Genomic DNA, 23,123 nt, shown 5'->3' with positions numbered 1-23,123 from the left:
TTGCCATCCAGATCTTTAATTCCTAAAAGGCTGTGAGCTGAGTCTTCTGGTATTTAAGCTTACGCTTAGAATCTGTGAATGTTTGTTTAAATATTGAACGAGAATTAGGTTGAAATGGAGATGCCCCAACGTATTGTCTATTCCATGTATAATTTACAATTTGCATTTAAATTTGCCTTTTGGATGAAGTGCCTTGTTGCATAATATAATCATCTCTGCTGCTCTCTTTGGCTGTTGCTCCCTCTCTCTTTGCTCACTACCATTGTCATATTGCTGGAATAATAGGATTTATAGATGAGAAAGAACCTTAGAGGTCATCTAGCCGATTATTTTGTTTTACAAATGATGAAACTGAAACGCTGAGAGGTAGAGATAATAAGCGGCAGAGCCAGCACTCAAGTCTAGGTCTTCTGATTTCAGAACTCATGCTCTTTCTATTGCATTATGCTACTTCTCTGAGGCACGATGCTGGTTCTGTGGAACTACATTTTGTGGTACTAAAACAAAAAGGATAACATTAAAACGTGGAGTACTAAAGAGTAGGTGCTAATTTTGCCCAATTAATTATATGCCAATAAATTTAACAGTTTAAGTGAAATGGAAGATTATTTACAAAAATATAAACTTAGATTAGCAGAAGAGGAAATAGAATATCTAAATAGAACTGTTTTAGAAAAAGAAATTGAACAGGTCATAAATGGTTTCCTAAGAAAAAAAGCACCAGAACCAGATGGTGAATTCTATCAGACATTTAAAGACCAACTAATGCCAATATTAAATAAATTATTTGGAATAATAGGTAAAGAGGGGGTCCTACCAAACACCTTTTATGAAGCAAATATGATATTGACACGTAGACCAGGAAAACTAAAAATGGAAAGAAAATTATAGACCAATTTCGTTAATGAATATGGATACAAAAATCCTAAATAAGATTCTACCTAGGAGATTACAACATATTACAAAGATTTTCCCTTGTGACCAAGTGAGATTTATACCAGGAGTATAGAGATGATTTAACATAAGGATAGGTATCTGGTATCATGGGTAGGGCAAGTCAATATGATAAAATATAATACTAGCTAAATTATTTATTTAGTGATTTGACAACCAAATTACCTAAGGATTACTTTAGAGAACTAAGAAAAATAACAAAATTAATCTGGAGGAAAAACAAATCAAGAGTATCAAAAGAATTATTGGGAAAAGAGAGGGAAGGAAGGAGACTTGGCAGCATCAGATCTCAAACTATGCTACAAAGCTGAAATAATTAAAACAATTTTATACTGGGAAATAAATGGAGAGGTTAATCAATGGAAAAGATTAGATACAGAATATATAGAAGTAATGAGCATGGTAGCCTAGTATTTGACAAACCCCCAAATCCCAGCCATTAGGACAAGAACTCACTATTTGATAAAAAATGTTAGGAAAACTTGTAAGCAGTCTGGCAGGTATTAGGTATACATCAACATCTCACAGTCTATGTCAAAACAAACTCCAAATGGGTACATGATTTTGACAGGCGCCCCCCCCCCCCACCCCATGACTCCATGGCCTCACCTTTGTAGCTGGGAATGGTGGTGTGGCAAAGGGGACAAAACAAACATGGCAGACTTAGCATATGACCATGCCCATGTATTAAAGTTGGGCAGGAATCAGGAACTGCAAGGGCTTTCAGAAGAGGAGCAGGAATGCATGGCACAATCATAAAATTATAAAGTATTGTAGAGACAGACTACGGTACTCATTTCAGAAGTGTGGCTTATAAAATGCTTCCTGATCTCATATAAACCTCCCTTTTCTGGCTTTCTGCTTCTTGCTTCCTTTCATTCTGTTCAGATTTCAGTTTTTCTGACATAACCAGGTCTTTGATTGATGCCAATTTGGACTATGCCAGGCTTACTTTCAAGGTCTGTATGAGGAAATTCTCAGGACCAGCGAATGCCTTAATCCTTGACAAGCATTGGCTCCTCCATATGGGATACAATAAAAAATAAGCCTGGAAAACTAGGTTGTAGCAAAAATCTAGAGGGCCTTCAATGCCAGGCTAATGAGTTTGAGTTTTAACCTCCAGACAATGGAGAATTATTTACATCTTTTCAAAGTAGAGTTTTGTGAAGAAGTATGGTGGGATGGATTGCAGGAGAGGTAAATAGAACAATTATGAGGTCTGTAATACCTGAGTAAAAAGTTTGTAACTGTAATTTGAAAATTAGGAAATTGAGACCCAAAGCAGGTCACATAGCTAAAATTGAAACTGAGGTCCTCCGAGTTCTCTTAATTATATATTTAAGAAATATCATTATCTAATTAACAAATCCCTGGACAAGCAGAAGGATTGGGTTCAAATTATGACTCCAACATTTACTAGCTCGAAGAGGACAAACCTCTGGGGTATACCCTCACACAGGCAACAAGAAATGCATGATGATTTTGCAAAAGAGATTGAGAAAGACCTATCAGACAGGCAGAGTAGGAAGTACCAAGAGAGAGCATTATGTCAAAAATCCATACAGCAGGTCTAGGGGGAGGGAGAAGGGATGGGAGAGGTGGAAGATAAATTGGTTGAGATCAGAGTAGGGAGTGCTCAGTATGAGATTGTGGAGAGGTAGTAGTTCTAAAAGATCACCAAGTTCCAAGGTACAGCCATGTGCAGGGCCCTGTGGAAGTGGAATAGATTATTGGTTCAGGAGCTAAAAGTCTGTGAGAGAGACAGTGTTAGGTGTTTCCATAGAGGGGTAGAAGAAACCCAGGGATGCAGGGATCCCAAACCAAAGTGCCCAGGGCTAGGCCACCTGGAATGAATTCGCGGACACACGCATTCTTTAAGACAAGGAGGCAAAGATTTATTATGCTTTTTTCAGTGGGCCAGAGTTCTTAGGGAACCTGCAACCATGCAGAGGTGCAGGGGGAGTCTTTATAGAAGCTGATAGGGGATTAAGGGGGGATATGTCAGTTCGTTGTTTGGGGGTGGGATTAGGGAGTGGTTTAGGGTGTGTTCAAGGAATGGTTAGTTCTTAAAGGAACGTGCACGTTTAGTATCTATATTGCAGGCATATTACCCAGAGTTCTCTAGGAAATAGCCAACAGTGGGGTTACTAGGGGGTGTGGTCTTTACTGTGAAATGTCACTAAGTTCACTATCGGTTGGGGCTAAAGGGAATAGTTTCTCATCTAGTGTCTTGTTAGACAAAATACTATCTCTAAGATACATGTTGGAAAGGCCAGTGAATAGTAAATATGGTTATGACTCAGTGTTCAGTCGGTTATCAGCATCCAGAAATCAATCTATAGTTGTGCATAGCTGCTTACGAAGGAGGAAGCAGAGATAATTTGGGGCAGGCTGCCCTTTAGCTAGAGAGAGAGAGCCTGGGAAAGAATATGTTTTGAGAACTGTATGTGTTTATGAGAACTGGATGTTTTGGAATTGGGGTTCAGGCACAGGCACCCAAGCAGAGACTGTTAGAATTTAGGGTCCAAGCACAAGCACCTCATCATTTCAAAGGTGATGGACTCACCAGGCAAACTGAAGCATTTTTTTGGACACGGCTAATGAAGGAATTTGTTTTGCTTCATTATACATATTTTAAATTTTTCTTTCATTCTTAATTGGTAAGGGAGAAGAGATAGGAAGGACAGAATATGGAACAAAATAAAATTGAATGAACATAACAATGTATTACTATACATATCTTCCCATATCCCTTTCAATGATTGTTTTCTTCCTTTTTTGGTCATCCTGTACCACTAAGGCAAGATTCATGATGTCAAAGGTGATCATGAATATACTTGTATAGTTCAGTATCACAAAATATAAGAGACTCTCTATATAGAAGGCAGATGAAACATTTATTCAGACACCAGATGATCAAATCCCAAAACCAATAATTCCAATTTGACATAGCAACAATTGTATCCCCAAACCAGTAAGATCATGAAAGATCTAGGGGCCACAGAGTGATCCATGTGGCCACTCTGGTAATGAGATGTTATGTTATGTATTTTGTAAATGTGAAGCTCATGATGTGTTTATTTTGTGGGGATTTTGTTGCACTTAAGAAATATTAATACTTATTCAGACACAAGTTGCCTTTGTAATGGATGTGAAAGATCTTGGGGCCAAATGAGCAGCTAATTGTGACTAAAGATCTTTCCTGCCCATTCATCCCCTTAAAAGGCCTCAGGTGGAGCTAGTTAAGGGAAGCTTGATTAGAGGACGCTTGTTTGTAGGAAGGCCCACACCCTTTTGCTAAGTAGGTGATAAGCCCCAGGTCCACACCCTTTTGCTGATTAGGTATGAAGCCCTCAGGCCCTAAATGGGGTATATATACTCTGAGGGTAGTAATTAAGCTCAGAATAGAGAGAGCTTCCAAGAAGAGAGAACTTCAAGAAAGACTGAGAACTGGAAGAGAAGAGACAGAGAGAGAACTGGAAGGGCTCTGAGAACTTCAAGGGCTTTCAGAACTTCAGGAGGAGAGAACAAAGGCAAGAAGACAGGATTCGTGAGTGAGTATTTATGAAAAGGCCCCAATAGAGGGCAGTTACAGGGTGGTTTGGCTTCTTGCGGTGATGTTGTGTTTTAATTTCCTTGCTGTTACATTGAAGTGGACTTACTGGTTTTGGGATACAATTGTTACGTCGAATTAGAATTATTGGTTTTGGGATTTGATCCTCTGGGGTCTGAATAAATGTTTTACTTCTTCTGCCTTCTATATAGAGAGTCTCTTATATTTTACGATTCCAAACAATATAGGCATATTCATGGTCACTATCGATACTGATGCACATCCTTGCCAATCTTATTGATATGAGGTAGAACTACAGTAAAATTTTCATTTGTCTTATTATTAATGATTTGTGATATGTTATGTCATTTTTGATAGCTTCCTTTTCTTCTGAAAGTCTAATTCATGTCTTGTGACTGAAAATTCATCCGTTAGGGAATGGCTGTTATTATATAGTTGCATTAATACTCTGTATATTTTGAATATTAGACCTTTATCAGAGAAATATGCAATAAAGATTTTCCAGTCAGTTTTTCCCTTCTAATTTTAACTGCAAGAGATTATTTTTATGCAAAAACTTCAACTTTATATGATAAAAATTGTCCATTTTTTCCTATAATCCTCTCTTTCCCTCCAAAAGTCTTCCCCCATACATAATTGTGAAAGGTATCACTTTCTTTAATTTGTTTGTTATGTGACTTTTTATAGCTAGGTTATGTATTCATTTGGAGCTTATTATGGTTGAGATACTAATTTCTGCCATATGGTATTCTACTTTTCCTATGAGTTTTTGTTAAATGATGAATCCTTACACCAGTAGTAGTTTTCTTTGGTTTTATCTAAACATTGTTCACATGCTTTGGATCTTGTGTAACAAATATAGTCCATTGATGAACTTTTCTATTTCATTATGCTCCTTTTAATGTAGCCTGAAACTTTAGCCTAAGGGCCATGTTGGACATTGACTGTGTCATCCAGTGTGTTAGTTCTCCTTTCCAAGTTTTGGATCATCTGCAACACTAATCTGTATATTTAATATATATGGGACACTTAATAGAGAAAGTCTGCACTGTCATCTAATTGTGGATGATTATACTTAAAACTAATTTGAGTCCAGTCATTTTTCTGCATCACTTACCTGATCTACCAGCCAGTAACTATGTTAGTAGGCATATTAAATTACCTTTTAGCTACTTGTCCTTGAAGTCATATTGGTTGTTTCTTATCACTCTTCCCTTTTATACGTGTTGCTGGTTATGCATTTTATAAAAGAGCTGAGTCTTGAAGGAAGCTAAGGTTTCTAAGAGGTAGAATCAAAGGTTAACTGCATTTGAGATAGAGGGGGTAGTTCAGGCAAAGGCACAGAGATAGGAAATAAAATGCCAAGTTAAAGAAACAAAGTAGGAGAATTTAGCTGGAACATAGAGCCATACAATTAACGTATCTAATTAGTCAAGGTAATTTAGTGTGATTTAGCGATGAAAATTTGTAAAGGGTTTTAAATACTCCAAAGAGAAGATTGCATTTTATTTTCTCCTAGGGACAGTGGGTGTGTGTGTGTGAATGAAGATTATTGGGAGTAGTTATTAACTCCCAATACCTTAGGCAAGAAATGAATGTCAACTAACACGTATCATTTAAATTGCAGGAGGAAATTCATAGGATTATAGATTTAGAGTTGTAAGAGACTTCAGAAGCTATTGAGTCTAACTCCATCATTTTGCAGATGAGATAACTGAAACTCAAGGAGATTGATTTGTGTAAGGTCTCACAGGGATAAATACCAGAGTTGGGAATTGAATTTAGATCCTCTGACTCCAGTGCTCATTTTACTGTGTAGACACAACTGTAGAGAACATATTCATCCTATTAAAAATGCTCTGAGAACTTTAATGGCTTTAGCTTTACATTTAATTTAAATATAGTATTTATAATATTACTATATCTGTTTCTGTCATCCTAGGGTTCTGGTTTGATAAATACTAGCAATAAAGGGTACCATTCAAGTGCTAATGTGACTTAGTTTTACTTAGTGTATCAGGCTCAATAGGATTAAAAATAGGATTAGGATATCTATTCATATTTGGGAACATTCGTCATGACAATGCTATTGGAATTTGAAATTCACCATAGGACACAATTTATGAGTTTCTGCTTCACTAGCAGTTAGTTGTCTAAATGTAGAGTATCTTAAAATGGGGCAGTGACAACTAACTACCTTTTAGCTATAAAAAAGTAATAGTTACTTTTTAATGTTATAATACATTATTCTTTGGAGTCAGTGACCTGGATTTGAATATTGGTTACTTTAAGTGGTTTGAGGTAATTGATTGACTTAGTTGGCCCCCACCATCACAGTGACCTTGAGCAAATTGTCTAACTTCACTGAACCTCAATTTCCTTATCTACAAATGGGGTTGTTAATATTTGAACCATCTAAAAAATTTCAATTCTTGCTACAATGCATGCCATTACAACAAAATCTTCTAAAGCAATTCTCAAAGCCTAACTGATGTATGACCCTTTTCAAGCAATATCTGATATAATAAAATTTTTCTTCAGTTTGTTCTGAATTTAACTCAGAATTCAAAGGATATTTTTGCCCTCATTCTCTTTGTCATCTCTATCCTGTATCTTTTAGGTGGAATCTGCTGAGAAGCTCAGAGAATATGGACTTTGCCATATACGTAGCCATCCTGTGCTGGTGACCAGAACTAGGTCTTGTCCACTTATAGCTCCACCAAAACCACCAGCTGTCCCTGCTTGGAAACTTATTCGCCAAAAGAAAGAGACTGTTGTGACAGATGAACCTCAAGGTTTGTTTCTTATTTGTTGTCTTAGGAAATGATCATTTCTAATTTACTAATCTCCTGAGTGAAGGCTCCCTTTGATTTAGATTGGTAGATTTGTAAAACAAAACCTAATCCGAAGTAAATTCAAGGTCTTCCCTTCTTTCTTCTCACATTTTTCAATTTTTTGCTTTCATATTTTGATTTTTTTACTTTTAAAAATTTATTATTTATTTTTAACATTCTTCTATTTTTAAATTTTGAATTCCAAATTCTCCCCTTCCTTCCCACACCTTCCCATATCCACTGAGAAGGGAAGCAATATGATTCAGTTAGACACGTGAAATTATGCAAAACTTATTTTCATATTATCTATATTTTTAAGGAAGCAAAAAATGAAGAAAGTTATCCCTTTGGTAGTTTGATTGGCCTAGCACTAAATTTGTTAGTTAACTTTGGTAGTATTGTCATTTCTATGATATTAACAAGGCCTGAGCACTGAATATTCTTCTACCTATTTAAGTTGTTCTTTAATTCTTTTTAAAAATATTTTTATGGGGCAGCTAGGTGTCGCAGTGAGTAGAGCACCAGCCCTGGAGTCAGGAGGACCTGAGTTCAAATGCGGCCTCAGGCACTTGACACACTTACTAGCAGTGTGACCTTGGGCAAGTCACTTAACCTCAATTGCCCTGCCCTCCCCCCCCCAAAAAATTACAAAATAAACAAATTTTAAAAAATTTTATTTTATTATTTATTTTTAACATTCTTTTCTTTTTAAATTTTGAATTCCAATTTCTCTCCTTTCCACACCACTTACCCCACCCATTGAGAAAGCAAACAATACGATGTCAATTATACATGTGAAATGATGTAAAACATATTTCTATGTTAGTCCCATTGCAAAAAAAGCAAAAAAAAAATTAAGAAAGCATTGTACTTCAGTTTGCACCCAGAAATAATCAGTTCTCACTCTGGAGGTGGATAGCATTTTTTCTTCATGAACCCTTTGGAATTATCTTGGATTATTGCATTGATCACAGTAGTTAAGTCTTTCATAGTTGAACATCACTGCAGCATTGCTGTTATTGTGAAGAAAGAGTTTTCCCCTTTTTCTCACTTCACTGTGCTTCAGTTCATATAGGTCTTGCCAGGTTTTTTTTTTTCTTCCTGAAACCACCTCTTGTTATTTCTTGTAGCACAATAGTACTCCATTACAATCATATACCACTACTTGTTCAACTATTCCCCGATTAGTGACCATCCTCTTGATTTCCAGATCTTTGCGACCACAAAAAGAACTGCTATAAATATTTTTGTTCGTATAGGTCCTCTTCATTTTTCTTTCATTTCTTTGGAATGCAGGCCTAGAAATGGTATTGCTGGGTCAAAGGGTATGCACAGTTTTCTACCTTTTTTGGCATAGTTCCAAATTTTTCTCCAGAATGGTTGGACCATTTCACTATTCCACTAGCAGTTCATTAGTATACCTATTTTTCCTTGATCCCTTCCAGCAGTTATCATTTCTGACAGGTGTTAAGTGGTGCCTCAAAGTTGTTTTAATCTGCCTTTCTTTAATCACTAGAGATTTAGAGCATTTTTTTCATATGACTATGAATAGCTTTGAATAATTCTTCTGAAAACTACCTGTTTATATCCTTTGACCACTTATCGGTCGGGGAATGGCTCTTATTTTTATAAAGTCAGCACAGTTTTATACTCATTGTATATTTGAGAAATAAGGCTTATGTCAGAGAAACTTGCTGTAAAATTTTTTGATATTTTTCATTATCTATGGTACCTTTTAGCATAATGTAGTTTCCATGATTATCTCTCAATTAGGTCTAGTTTTACTTTTGCTTCATCTGAGATTCATGATTGCTATCCCTGCCTTTTTTATTTTAGCTGAAGCATATCAGATCCTGCTCCAGCCCTTTATTTTAACTGTGTATGTGTGTGTGTGTCTCTTGTAAACAACATATTGTTGGATTCTGATTTTTAATCTATTCTATCTGCTTCTGTTTTATGGGTGAGTTCATCCCATTCATATTCATAATTATAATTACTGTATCTTTTCCTCCATCCTATTTTCTTCTGTTTCTTACTCTCTTTTTATCCTGTACCTCATTAAAAGTCTATTTTGCTTCCAAACACTGCTTCCCTTAATACTTCCTCCCTTTTATCATCACCTCCTCTTTCTCTTATCCTCTTCCCCTCTCGCTTCCCTATTGGGTAAGTTATATTTCTATACACAACCAAATGTGTGTGTGTGTATATATATATCTATATATGTATATCTATATATATATATACGTATGTATGTATATATATATGTATTCTGCCCTCTTTGAACCAATTCTGATGTGAGTTAGGTTCAAGCATTGCCTGGCACTTCCTCCTTTTCCCCTCCATTGTAAAAGCTCTTCTTGCACCCCTTTTATGTGAGAAAAATTTCCCCATTCTACCTGTCCCATACCCCTTCTCCTAGTGCATCCCTCTTTATCATCGTTCATTTTTTTGGAGATCATTCCAACATAGTCAACTCATACCCATACCTTATGTCTATGTAAACTCCTTTTAATTGCTGTAATAATGATAAAGTTCTTAGGAGTTACAGGTATCATTTTCCCATTTAGGAATGTAAAAAGTTTAACCTGAGTCCTTTATGATTTCTCATTTATGTTTACCTTTTTAATACTTCTTTTGATTCTTGTTTTTGAATGTCAAATTTTTTTCTTTAGCTCTGGTCTTTTCATTAGGAATGCTTGAAAGTCCTTTATTTCTTTGTATATCCATTTTCCCCTGAACGATTGCAGTCATTTTTGCTGGGTAGGTTATTCTTTTTCTTTTTTTTTCAGTTAACAAGGATTTGTTTTCTCTCTCTTTCACCTCCACCCCAAATAAAACAAAACAAAAACCTTTTAACAAATATGCATAGTCAAGCAAAACAAATTCCCACATTAACCAGGTCCAAAAACATAGTATCTCATCTGCACCTTGAATTCATCTCTTCTCTGTCAGAAGTAAGGGGTGACATGGTTCATCATTGGTCCTCTGGAATTGTAGTTGGTCACTTGTATCAGTAAGGCAATGATAACAATGTAGATGATAATCGTCAAAATGCCTATGTAGTTTTGTATCGCAAAGTTATGAGACTCTCCACATAGAAGGCAGAAGAAGTAAACCATTTATTCAGACACCAGAGAACCATATCCCCCAAGCCATTTATCCAGTCAGTCCACTTCATCATAACAGCAAGTAACCCAAAACATTCAGTACACAATATAACAACCTGGAGCCTCGCCATCCCAAAATAAACTCATAGTACAGCTAAGTCAGCCTGTTCAGTTCTAACCATCACAAGGGCAGCCATTAGTAGCCCTACTTTCTCTCCCCTTTCCCCTCTCCCCCCTTCTCTCCCCCTCCCTCCCCCCTTCCCCCCCTTCCCCCATCCTTTCCTCCCCCCTCCCCAGCTCTCTCTCTCTCAGCATTTCCTGTGACATAACTTCCTTTTCCTGTCAGGAAGCGCCTCCCACCATATGTGTCTTAGGCTTCCTGTGATGTAAGTAGGTCTAATGGGTGGGAAAGATCTTCAAATCTAATTGCTACTACATCACTACATTGATTAGAGTTCTTTTTTAAAAATTAAATGTTTTTTCAATAAAAAATTTCTTTTCTCTTCTATTTCCCTCCACTAAAAAAAGGAAAAAGAAAGCCCTTGTAACAGATATGAAGAATTAAAGCAAATTACTATGTTGGCCAAGTCTAAAAACATGTCTCTTTCTGTACCTTGAGTTCACCATCTTTCTGTCAGGAGGTAGGTAGGATGCCTCATCATCAGTCCTTTGGAATTGTGGTTGGTCACTGCATTGCACTGATCAGAATTCCTAAGTCTTTTTTTTTTAATTTAATATATTTAGTTTTCAGCATTGATTTTCACAAGAGTTTGAATTACAAATTTTCTCCCCATTTCTACCCTCCCCCCACTCCAAGATGGCGTATATTCTGGTTGCCCTGTTCCCCAGTCAGCCCTCCCTTCTGTCACCCCATTCCCCTCCCATCCCCTTTTCCCTTCCTTTCTTGTAGGGCAAGATACATTTTCTAAGCCACATTGCTTGTGTATCTTATTTTCTAGTTGCATGCAAAAACTTTTTTTTTGTTTTTGAACATCTATTTTTAAAACTTTGAGTTCCAAATTTTCTCCCCTCTTCCTTTCCCACCCACCCTCCCTAAGATGTCAAGCAATTCACCATGGGCCACATGCGTATCATTATGTGTAACCCTTCCACAATACTCATGTTGTGAAAGACTAACTATATTTTGCTTCTTCCTAACCTATCCCCCTTTATTGAATTTTCCCCCTTGACCCTGTCCCTTTTTGAAAGTATTTGTTTTTGATTACTTCCACCCCCATCTGTCCTCCCTTCTATAATCCCCCCTTTTTTATCTTCTTCCTCCTTCTTTCCTGTGGGGTAAGATACCCAATTGCGTATGTATAGTATTCCCTCCTCAGGTCAAATCTGATGAGAGCAAGATTCACTCATTCCCCCTCACCTGCCTTCTCTTCTCTTCCTACAGAACTGCTTTTTCTTGCCACTTTTATGGGAGATAATTTACCCCATTCTATCTCTCCCTATCTCCCTCTCTCAATATATTCCTCTCTCATCCCTTAATTTGATTTTATTTCTTTTAGATATCTTCCCTTCATCTTCAACTCACCCTGTGCCCTCTCTCTCTATATGTATATGTATATCTATATATATCTATATATATCTATATATGTATATACATATACACATACATACACTCACATATACATATATATACATAAACATATACATATGTGTGTATATATATATATATATATATATATATATATATATATATATATACACATATATATATATACACACACATGCATATTCCCTTCAGCTACCCTAATACTGAGGTCTCATGAATCATACACGTCATCTTTCCACGTAAGAATGTAAACAAAACAGTTCAACTCTAGTAAGTCCCTTGCAATTTCTTTTTCTTGTTCTTTTTCTTGATTACCTTTTCATGCTTCTCTTGATTCTTGTGTTTGAAAGTCAAATTTTCTATTCAGCTCTTTTCTTTTCACTGAGAAAGCTTGAAAGTCCTCTATTTTATTGAAAATCCATATTTTGCCTTGGAGCATGATACTCAGTTTTGCTGGGTAGGTGATTCTTGGTTTTAATCCGAGCTCCATTGACCTCCGGAATATCGTATTCCAAGCCCTTTGATCCCTTAATGTAGAAGCTGCCAGATCTTGGGTTATTCTGATTGTGTTTCCACAATACTCAAATTGTTTCTTTCTGGCTGCTTGAAGTATTTTCTCCTTGATCTGGGAGCTCTGGAATTTGGCGATAATATTCCTAGGAGATTTCTTTTTAGGATCTATTTGAGGAGGCGATCGATGGATTTCTATTTTGCCCTGTGGCTCTAGTTCTCCTTGATAATTTCTTTCTTTTTTTTTTTTAAATGCAATTTATTTATTTAACATATTTGGTTTTCAGCATTGATTTTCACAACAGTTTGAATTACAAAGTTTCTCCCCATTTCTGCCCTCCCCCCCCACTCCAAGATGGCGTATATTCTGGTTGCCCTGTTCCCCAGTCAGCCCTCCCCTCTGTCACCCCCCTCCCCTCTCATCCCCTTTTCCCTTCCTTTCTTGTAGGGCAAGATAAATTTCTACACCCCATTGCCTGTGTATCTTATTTTTTAGTTGCATACAAAAAGTTTTTTTGTTTTTGAACATCTGATTTTAAAACTTTGAGTTCCAAATTCCCTTCCCTCTTCCCTTCCCACCCACCCTCCCTAAGAAGTTGAGCAATTCAACCTAGGCCACACATGTATTATTATGTATAACCCTTCCACAATACTCATGTTGTGAAAGGCTAACTACATTTTGCTCCTTCCCAACCCATCCCGCTTTATTGAATTTTCTCCCTTGACCCTGTCCCCTTTCCAAAGTGTTTGTTTTGATTACCTCCACCTCCACCTCTGCCCTCCACTCCATCATCCCCCCGCCTTTTATTTTATTTTATTTTTTTTTATCTTCCTCCCTCTTCTTTCCTGTGGGGTAAGATACCCAACTGAGTATGTATGGTATTCCCCCTCAGGCCAAATCTGATGAGAGCAAGGTTCACTCATTCCCCCCTCACCTGCCCTCTCCCCTCCTCCCATAGAACTGCTTCCTCTTGCCACCTTTATGCGAGATAATCCACCCCATTCTATCTCTCCCTATCTCCCTCTCTCAGTATGTTACTCTCTCATCCCTTAATTTCATTTTATTTCTTTTAGCTATCTTCCCTTCATCCTCAGCTCACCCTGTGTCTGCTCTCTCTCTTTTACATATATATATATACACATACATACACATACATACATATACACATAGATACATACATACATACACATTCACTTATATATATACATAAACATATATATATACGCATATATATACATGCATATTCCCTTCAACTACCCTAATACTGAGGTCTCATGAATCATACTCATCATCTTTCCATGTAGGAATGTAAACAAAACAGTTCAACTTTAGTAAGTCCCTTGCAATTTCCGTTTCTTGATTACCTTTTCATGCTTCTCTTGATTCTTGTGTTTGAAAGTCAAATTTTCTATTCAGTTCTGGTCTTTTCACTGAGAAAGCTTGAAAGTCCTCTATTTTATTGAAAATCCATATTTTGCCTTGGAGCATGATACTCAGTTTTGCTGGGTAGGTGATTCTTGGTTTTAATCCGAGCTCCATTGACCTCCGGAATATCGTATTCCAAGCCCTTCGATCTCTTAATGTAGAAGCTGCCAGATCTTGGGTTATTCTGATTGGGTTTCCACAATACTCAAATTGTTTCTTTCTGGCTGCTTGCAATATTTTCTCCTTGATCTGGGAGCTCTGGAATTTGGCAACAATATTCCTAGGAGATTTCTTTTTGGGATCTATTTGCGGAGGCGATCGATGGATTCTTTCAATTTCTATTTTGCCCTGTGGTTCTAGAATATCAGGGCAGTTCTCCTTGATAATTTCTTGAAAGATGATATCTAGGCTCTTTTTTTGATCATGGCTTTCAGGTAATCCAATAATTTTTAAATTATCTCTCCTGGATCTATTTTCCAGGTCAGTGGTTTTTCCAAGGAGATATTTCACATTGTCTTCCATTTTTTCGTTCCTTTGGTTCTGTTTGATAATATCTTGATTTCTCATCAAGTCACTAGCTTCCACTTGCTCCAATCTAATTTTTAAGGTAGTATTTTCTTCAGTGGTCTTTTGGACCTCCTTTTCCATTTGGCTAATTCTGCCTTTCAAGGCATTCTTCTCCTCATTGGCTCTTTGGAGCTCTTTTGCCATTTGAGTTAGTCTATTTTTTAAGGTGTTGTTTTCTTCAGTGTATTTTTCAGTATTTTTTGGGGTCTCCTTTAGCAAGTCATTGACTTGTTTTTTCATGGTTTTCTTGCATCCTTCTCATTTCTCTTCCCAATTTTTCCTCTACTTCTCTAACTTACTTTTCCAAATCCTTTTTGAGCTCTTCCATGGCCTGAGACCAGTTCGTGTTTTTCTTGGAGGCTTTTGTTGTAGGCTCTTTGACTTTGTTGACTTCTTCTGGCTGGATGTTTTGGTCTTCTTTGTCACCAAAGAAAGATTCCAAAGTCTGAGACTGCATCTGGGTGCGTTTTTGCTGCCTGGCCATGTTCCCAGCCAACTCACTTGTCCCTTGAGTTTTTCAGCAGGGTATGACTGCTTGTAGAGTAAAGAGTTCTATGTTCCAAGCTTGGGGGGATTGTGCCAGCTCTGCCCCAGCAGCACTCCTCCTTCCCCAAGAACCCCCAACCCAGACTGGACTTAGATCTTCAGCAGGCTCTTCAGTCCTTCTCTGATCTGCCACTTAATTCCTCCCACCAGGTGGGCCTGTGTTTCAACAATCCAGCTAGCAGCTTCTGTGGGGGTATAAGATCCACCCACAGCCAGCACCCAGAAAGCTGCCAACAGCACAGGTTCTTTTGATCTTCTTAACTAAGGAAAGCAAGGTGAAGGGGTTGACAAGTTTACTTTAATCCAGCATAGAGACAACATTCACTTACTTCAGGGGAAAAAGCCAGCACCCTGAACTTCAAAACAAAATACAAACAAATTACAAACATCAACAGACAGACCCAATACAGATTCATAGTTACAATCATCTAGGTTCAGCCCGGGAGCTCAGAACAAGGGCTGGCCCAGAGTCACACATGCCACTACTGCTGTGAGTAAGAGAGCTCCAAAGAACAGACAGCCAACCCCTGGTTTTTATATCTTTTTCAGCGTCAGGGGTGAGTCACACATGTGACTCAACCACGTGACCTAGAATCGTCACAGACAGGCAGACTTAAACCCACGTGGTCTAAAAGCCTCTGCTCTTCCTGGAGTTAGCCCCACCTTGGGCCCCACCTTAGTTGCCAATCCACACCCACTAAGGTTTTACACCTAATAGGGGTTTGGGCCTGGGGCTTAGCACCTAGTAAGACTCAATCAAGGACACTGAATTAATCAAAGGAAACAAAGGCCAAACTCTTCAAGGGCACTTGTTGAACTAAAAGCTAAGGAGCCCATTTTGATTACCAGCACAGCCTGGGGCCGGAAGCAACTGCAGCTGTAGTTCTGTAGCTGTCCCACCTCCGCTGCCTCCAGGGCGGTGGCTGAACCGCAAACTCTATACCCCTGTCCCCAGCAGCTTTTCCCACTAACCTTCTCTGTTGTCTTTGGTGTTTGTGGGTTGAGAAGTCTGGTAACTACTGCAGCTCACTGATTCAGAGCACTAGGGCATGCTCTGCTCAGCTCCTGGTCTGGTTGGTCCGCTCTGCTCTGCTCCGCTCCCCTCCCAGCTCTGTGTGCGAAAGACCTCACCCAGCAACCATCCAGGCTGTCCTGGGCTGGAGCCCTGCTTCCCTCCGCTATTTTGTACGTTCTGCAGTTCTTCTCTGTTGTCTTTGGTGCTTGTGGGTTGAGAAGTCTGGCAACTGCCACAGCTCACTGATTCAGGGCCCTAGGGTCCGCTCCACCAGGCTCCTGGTCTGGTTTGTCCATGCGGTCCACGCTGGGCTCTGCTTCGCTCCCAGCTCCATGGGCAAAAGACCTCACCCATCAACCATCCAGGCTGTCCTGGAGCCCTGCTTCCCTCTACTATTTTGTGGGTTCTGAAGTTCTAGAATTGGTTCAGAGCCATTTTTTATAGGTTTTTGGAGGGACTTGGCTGGGAGCTTACGCTAGTCCCTGCTTACCAGCCGCCATCTTGGCTCCACCCGGGTAGGTTATTCTTGATTGTAATCCTAGCTCCTTTGCCTTCTGAAATATCACTCCACACCCTCCACTCCATTGAAGTGGAAGCTGTTAGATCTTATGTGATCTTGACTGTGGTTCCATGATATTTGAATAGTTTCTTTCTGGCTGCTTAAAGTATTTTCTCTTTGACCTGAGAGCTCTGGAATCTGGCTATAATATTCCTGGAGGTTTTCATTTTGGGATCTCTTTCAGGAGGTGGTCCATATATTCTTTCAATTTCTATTTTACCCTTTGTATATTAAGACCGTTTTCTTTGATAATTTCTGGAAATATAATGTCTAGGCACTTTCTTTGACCATGGCTTTCAGGTAGTCTAATAATTCTTAAATTATGTCTCCTCAATTTATTTTCCCCAATTGTTTTTCTGATGAGATATTTCACATTTTCTTATACTTTTCATTCTTTTGACTTTGTTTTATTGTTCCTTCATGTCTCATGGAGTCATTAGTTTCCACTTGCTCAATTCTAATTTTTAAGAAGTGATTTTCTTCAGTGACCTTTTGTACTTCTTTTTTGCCAATTTTGCTTTTTGAGGAATTCTTTTTGTAGGTGAATTTTTGTGCCTCTTTTACCATTAGGCCCATTCTATTTTTCAGGGTGTTATTTTCCTCAATATATTTTGTGCCTCTTTTATTAAACTGTTAATTCTCTCTTCATAATTTTCTTGTATCACTCTTATTTCTTTTCCCAGTTTTTCCTCTACCACTTCTATTGGTTTCTTAGCTCTTCCAGGAACCCTTGTTGGGATGAGTTTGGCTCTAATTAGTAATTTTTGAGGTTTTTTTTTGTGTAACTGTTTTCATATTGTTGTCTTTTTCTGAGTTTATGTCTTGGTCTTCTCTGCCACCATAGTAGCTTTTTATGGTCAAATTCTTTTTTGTTGTTTGTTCTTTTTTCTAGTCTATTTCTTGACTTTGAACTTTGTATTAAAGTTGAACTCTGCTCACCTGGAGGTGGTGAGGCACTGTTCCAAACTTCAGGCTTTTCCTGCTGCTATTTTCAGAGTTAGTTCTGAGAGTCTGTAAGTTTTTGGTGATTCCAAGGTGGTGTGATCCTAGGCGAGGTATGATCACTACTCTCCTCATCTATGTTCTGGTGTTTACTCAGAAAGGGCCCTTGGTCCCTTGCAGCCATAAGTATTAGCACTCCTCTTTGCTTTGGAAGTGTAATGAGGGCTTCTTCTCCCTTGTGATTGTCAGCTCTTCTCTATCTTGGAACTGTGACTCAGAACTGCATAGGGTCAATAGAGTTGCCAATCAGTGCCAGGTGTACCCAGTGCCAGGAATGGGTTCTCTATCATCTCTTTCTGACCAGTTGTCCAACCTCCTTACCATCTCTGGGTTGAGAAGTTCTGAAGCTGCCACTGTTGTTGCTGCTGCCACATGTGTGGGCTCTACCACAGTGTCGCAGACTTTTCCTGTCAACCTCTTAAGTTCTGTTAGGTCAGAAAAATGTCTCACTCTGACCTTCTCTTGACTTTGCCACTCCAAAATTTGGTTTGAGGCATTACTTTAAGTTGTTGAGAAGGGAATATTGGAAGAGTTCAGCTATGTGGCTGCCCCTAACCTACCAAATGGCTCTCTCATTTTTATATTTTTCAAGAAAAGACATCCCTTTAGACCTAAAATATGTTCAAAGTTAAACAAAATATTCCAGTTGTGCCTCTATGAATAAGCTAAATAAAATTATTTATAAACCCATGTCATATTGTAACATCACTACAACTATTTTGGTAGAGTTATGAAATTGTCATATGCTTTTATTGAATTAATACAGCTATTACTATAAGATGTATTTCATGATTTAAATGAAAGACTGGCATAGATATTCTTGAGAGAAATTTGGGGGAACATAACAATGACTGAACTTATTAGTACCTTGAACTTCCATCAGAGAAGAGCTTCTGACAAGTGGAAGCATGGGTGTTTATATTTTATTAATGTAGTAGATAGTGAATGAAATTGATGGATTTAGTGGAGCAAAAATTTAAGAGCAAGATTTTCCCAGTTATGATTATTATTATAATCAATAGAAATATTTATTGTATCTACCTGTTTCCTTCAATATTTTATTTTTAGTACTCGTTAGTCATTCAGTTACTTTTTCTTCACTGCTTCTTGGGACAACATGTCCTTTTTCCCGAATAGTAAATGTGACTGGAATATTTACACTTTATCATTGACTCATTCTTGAACCCCTTACAGTCTAACTTCTGTGCCCAATACTTTGCTGAAACTACTCTCTCAAAGGCCACCATTAGCCCCCTTATTATCAAGTCCAGAGTCCTATTCTCAGTCCTTGTCTTTGACCTCCCTGCCGCTTTTGACATTGTTTATCTCTTAGCTGTAACATTCTTCCCTTGGCTTTTAAGATATTATGCTTTCTTAGTTCTTTTCCTGCTTTTAGCTTTAAAAAATATGATGCTAACAATTATAAATGGGTACAAATATTTCAGTATCTTAGAAGAGCAAAAATACTATTACATATGAAATGGTTAGCTTCTATTAAATGCAATTGGTTTTTAAATATATTTTACATTTAGGGAGATAGCAAAATAAAAAGGCCTATTTGTTTATGACTCTTTATGAATTTCTTTTTTTCCTTGTATTTTAAAATGTTTTGTTGGTACTTCTTTCTTTTTGGTTTTGTGCTTCTTTCTTTTAAAAAAATTTCTCCTTCACTATCTACTAGCTCACCCTTCCCCTTATTAGAAGCTGTTGCTTGCAACAAAAAACAAATAAATATAGGCAAACATAACAATTAAACACGTTGGCCATGCTTGTCTGAAAATGTATGTCTTATTCTTCACCTCTCACCCATCATCTCTCTGCCAATTAATCAATCAACAAGCATTTAGTAAGTGCCTACTATGTGCTAGGCAGTCTGTTAAGTGCTAGTGACATAAAGAAAAAGCAACTTCAGTCTATGCCCTCACTCTAGTGGGGAAGACCGCATATACATATAAATACACACACACGCACACACACACATATATATATGGACATACAACATAGATATAGAGATTGAGATTACCTTAGAGGGGAAGCCAGCAGGTGGGGATCTCCTGAAAAAGATGGTATTTGACCTGAATCTTTAAAGAGCTAAAGTATTTTAAGAGGCAAAGGTGAGGAAAGAGAGCATTCCAGACATGGAGGACTATCAGTGCCAAGGGATAAAAATGGGAGATGGGATGTCATTATGAGATTCAGCAAGCAGGCTAATGTAGCTGGACAATAGAGGGCTTAGAAGCCCTTTAGTCCGTGGTCTAGGGTACGTCTCATGGAACTCTCACTGTTTTATATAGGACATGTGCTCTGGTCCCTTTCTAAAGAATATACATGGTCTCTGGTTGCAGTAATAAAGACTGATAAAAGAAAAACAAAACAAGTTTCAAGAGGTCTGGATCCCAATAGTCACCAAATATGATATGATTCTGAATCTTTTTGTTCTTTAGTTAATGGTGTTCAAATCAAGATCCATGAAGATTTCTGATCAGTGGTAGAATAAGACCCGGATGCTTACATAATTCTGTAGGCATTAGGTAGCACAGTGGATAGAGCGCTGGGCATGTAGTCAGGAAGACACTGAATTCAAATCCAGCCTCAGGTACTTATTAGCTGTAAGACTCTGGGTAAGTCACTTAACCTCTGTTTGCTTCAATTTTCTCAACTGTAAAATGGGACTAATAATAGTACTTACCTCACAGGGTGACTTTGAGGAACAAATGAGGTAAAATTTATGAAGTGCTCAACAGAGTGCCTGGCACATTGTAGGATACACACACACACACACACACACACACACATACACACACACACGTGTGTGTGTGTGTGTATGTGTGTGTATGTATGTATATATGTATGTATGTATATACACATTCCCTTTCATCCCACCTCCGTTTCTCCTTTCTCTTCTCTATTTGCCTACTTTTGGAATAAAAATACCTTTTTTAAAAAGGTGAAGAGAATCCTGTGACTAAGACTATAACAACCTAGCTGTAAGTAAGTAGGTTACTACATGATTTATCTTTTCTCATGACCATTTCATTTTTATCATCTAAAATCCTTTGCCACTATGACACATCTTGTTTTCTACCTGGTATTTAATAGGCAATCGATAAATACTTAATTGAACTAATCACTTAATCACTCTTTTTCAGACCCAATAATAAAGAAACCTGAACAGTTTCTTGAGATTTGTAGCACATTTTTGAACCACAGAATGAATCCAATTCCAATTCCAACAGAAACGTAAGTATATCATATTATTTCCTAACAAATGGATGTTTAACAACAACACAACGATGACAGCAAGAACATTTTGTGCTTTGTTTTGGAAGAAACATCCCAATCTTTCCCTTCCAGGCAGAGGGGGTTGATAGTTAATTGAACAGCAATAATAATAACTCACAATAATCAATATATTTATCCTAATCAATATCTTTAGGTGGACTTAATTCCTTTTATCTCTCCAAAACTTTATTGGTTTTTAACATTGAAACAGTAATCCCAGAAAACCTAGTTAACAATCTTACAAGTTTCATAAGTGCTGGCAGAATTGTTTTAGCTGTGACCTTAACAAGGTAGGGTTAGCAAGGCTGAGAAAGTAACTTCACCAGTTTTACACAATTGTTTTCATTTTGTAGTTTCACCAAAATTCAGATTAAAGATTGCTTTGTCTAATCTCATTTCTAGTCACTTAAATTTTACAATATAGGAGAATTTTACTGCAATTCAGAAGTACAATAATAGTACAAACAGAAAAATTTCAGATGAGATTAATTGCGTTCCCAAATCATTACATCTATTGGGCTTACCAAGTGTAGAGGCTTTTCTTCTCTCCTCACAGTTGCAGAGCCTGGTTGTGGACTGAGGGGTGCCGAGAAGCTGCAGAGTCCAGCACCTGAATTAAAGGTCTAATGGGTCATTGAGGAGGGTCCCTGAGGGACCTTTACTTTCTAATAGAGGTTTCTGGGTTTGGGAGACTAAGAGCAAAAATTCCAGGTTCCGGTGGTATGGGAGCAAGGACTTGAGGTCTTGGGAGGAGAGGTTCCTCTGATAACCTATTGCCTAGAAGTGTGGGCTTCAGGGTGCCCAGAGGTGCAGGGTTGTTGTCAGTGGGATATGAGAGGGCAACAAAGTAGCAAAGTCGAGAACAGGGAATAGAGCCTTTGTTGCGACATGTATCTTATTTTCTGCAGTTTCTATGTTATTAAGATTTAATTTATATTAGAACTTTTACGTGAAAGACACCTCAGAATAAAGGGCCTAAATAAGAAAAAGCAGCTAATACACAGGGCAATTATTTTGAAAAGGAGCCAACTCTCTATTGTATATTTGCAGCCGAATCACTTTTTAAACTTTCCAAGTAGCAAATGTAGGAAAATCACAGCAAGCTAGAAATGTTTTCACCCGAGCAGCCCCGGTTATATCTATAGAGGTAATTGCTATCTGAAGAAGTATTTTGGTTTCTCAGGAATACAGTAACAGTCTTTTGGGTAAAATATGTTCAGATTGACTCTCATGTTCGGCTTTTATTTCTCTGTTTTGGAAGCTTTAAATCACTTGTTTCGAAAAGTAGGAATGAGGGTTACTAAAGTGCACACAAGGAGCTCTGTAGTTGTATATAGAAAAGTACTTATTAACTCTACAGATCTATTTAATACCTTCATGTTAATAATACTTCATGTTATTGAATATTTTCCAATTTTTATATTTACTAGTCCTGTGGCAATTCTCATTAACCACACATGAATTAAACCATCTTTGTATATACTTCTGACATTGAGCTGGAATTCTAAACCCCCAAAGGAGTGTACGGATTGGAGGGGGGTACAGAATATCTTTTGTCATATAAACTGATTTTTCTTCATATTCATACGTGTATTATTATTTTGAGAAAGGTTTCCTATGCTTCACCAGATTATCTGTAGTTAACAAAATCTGCTAAAGAATTTTTTGCTGCTCTGTCATATATTGCAGCCCTGGCTCAGTCCGAGACAGGTGAAAAGATCTTAATGGTTCTGCTTTTAGCTTGAGTAAATTTTACTTCTGTGTTCACTCCTTAAAAACTTTTTCGGAAGTGAGAACTTTGAATTTGCCAGTCAAAGGTGAGTGGGACTCTGGAAAAAAAAATCCAGTGGCGCCTTATCCCTTCTCCTTGTACTGGGAGACTCAGAGTGTCTCTTTATTTGAGATCCATGCATTTTCCGAATTTGCCTTAGTGCCAAATGGTATAAGAAATTCTGACTTTATCTTAAGCATCAAATCAGGAGTAACATTTCATATAAATTTCAGGGAAAAGTTCCCGCTTTCTTTCTTATCTCTCTTCACATCCAAACTGGCCACGTTTGGAATGAAGAGAGAAAGAAAGAGCATTATTTCTAGCAATTTTAAACCGTTAAACAAGAAGACATTTTTCTCTCTTTCTCACTCCCCTGACCCCCTGCTCCTCTGAAGAGACTGGAGTCAGGGAG

General features: G+C 37.8%; 1 protein-coding gene across 1 annotated transcript in view; it reads left to right on the top strand.

Annotated features, from left to right (window-relative positions):
* The window catches only part of ADGB (androglobin), a 226,208-nt gene that overhangs the window by 81,583 nt on the left and 121,502 nt on the right, over positions 1-23,123 (top strand). Inside the window, exons 11-12 of the mRNA XM_036768101.1 lie at positions 7,149-7,323; positions 20,808-20,898. Coding sequence (XP_036623996.1) covers positions 7,149-7,323; positions 20,808-20,898 — 266 coding nt within the window. The remainder of the gene's footprint in view (positions 1-7,148; positions 7,324-20,807; positions 20,899-23,123) is intronic.

This window comes from Trichosurus vulpecula, chromosome 7 (assembly GCF_011100635.1).
Source record: "Trichosurus vulpecula isolate mTriVul1 chromosome 7, mTriVul1.pri, whole genome shotgun sequence".
Classification (NCBI taxonomy): Eukaryota; Metazoa; Chordata; class Mammalia; order Diprotodontia; family Phalangeridae; genus Trichosurus; species Trichosurus vulpecula.
Note: the sequence above shows the minus strand (reverse complement) of the source record. Positions and strands in the feature narration are given on the sequence as shown.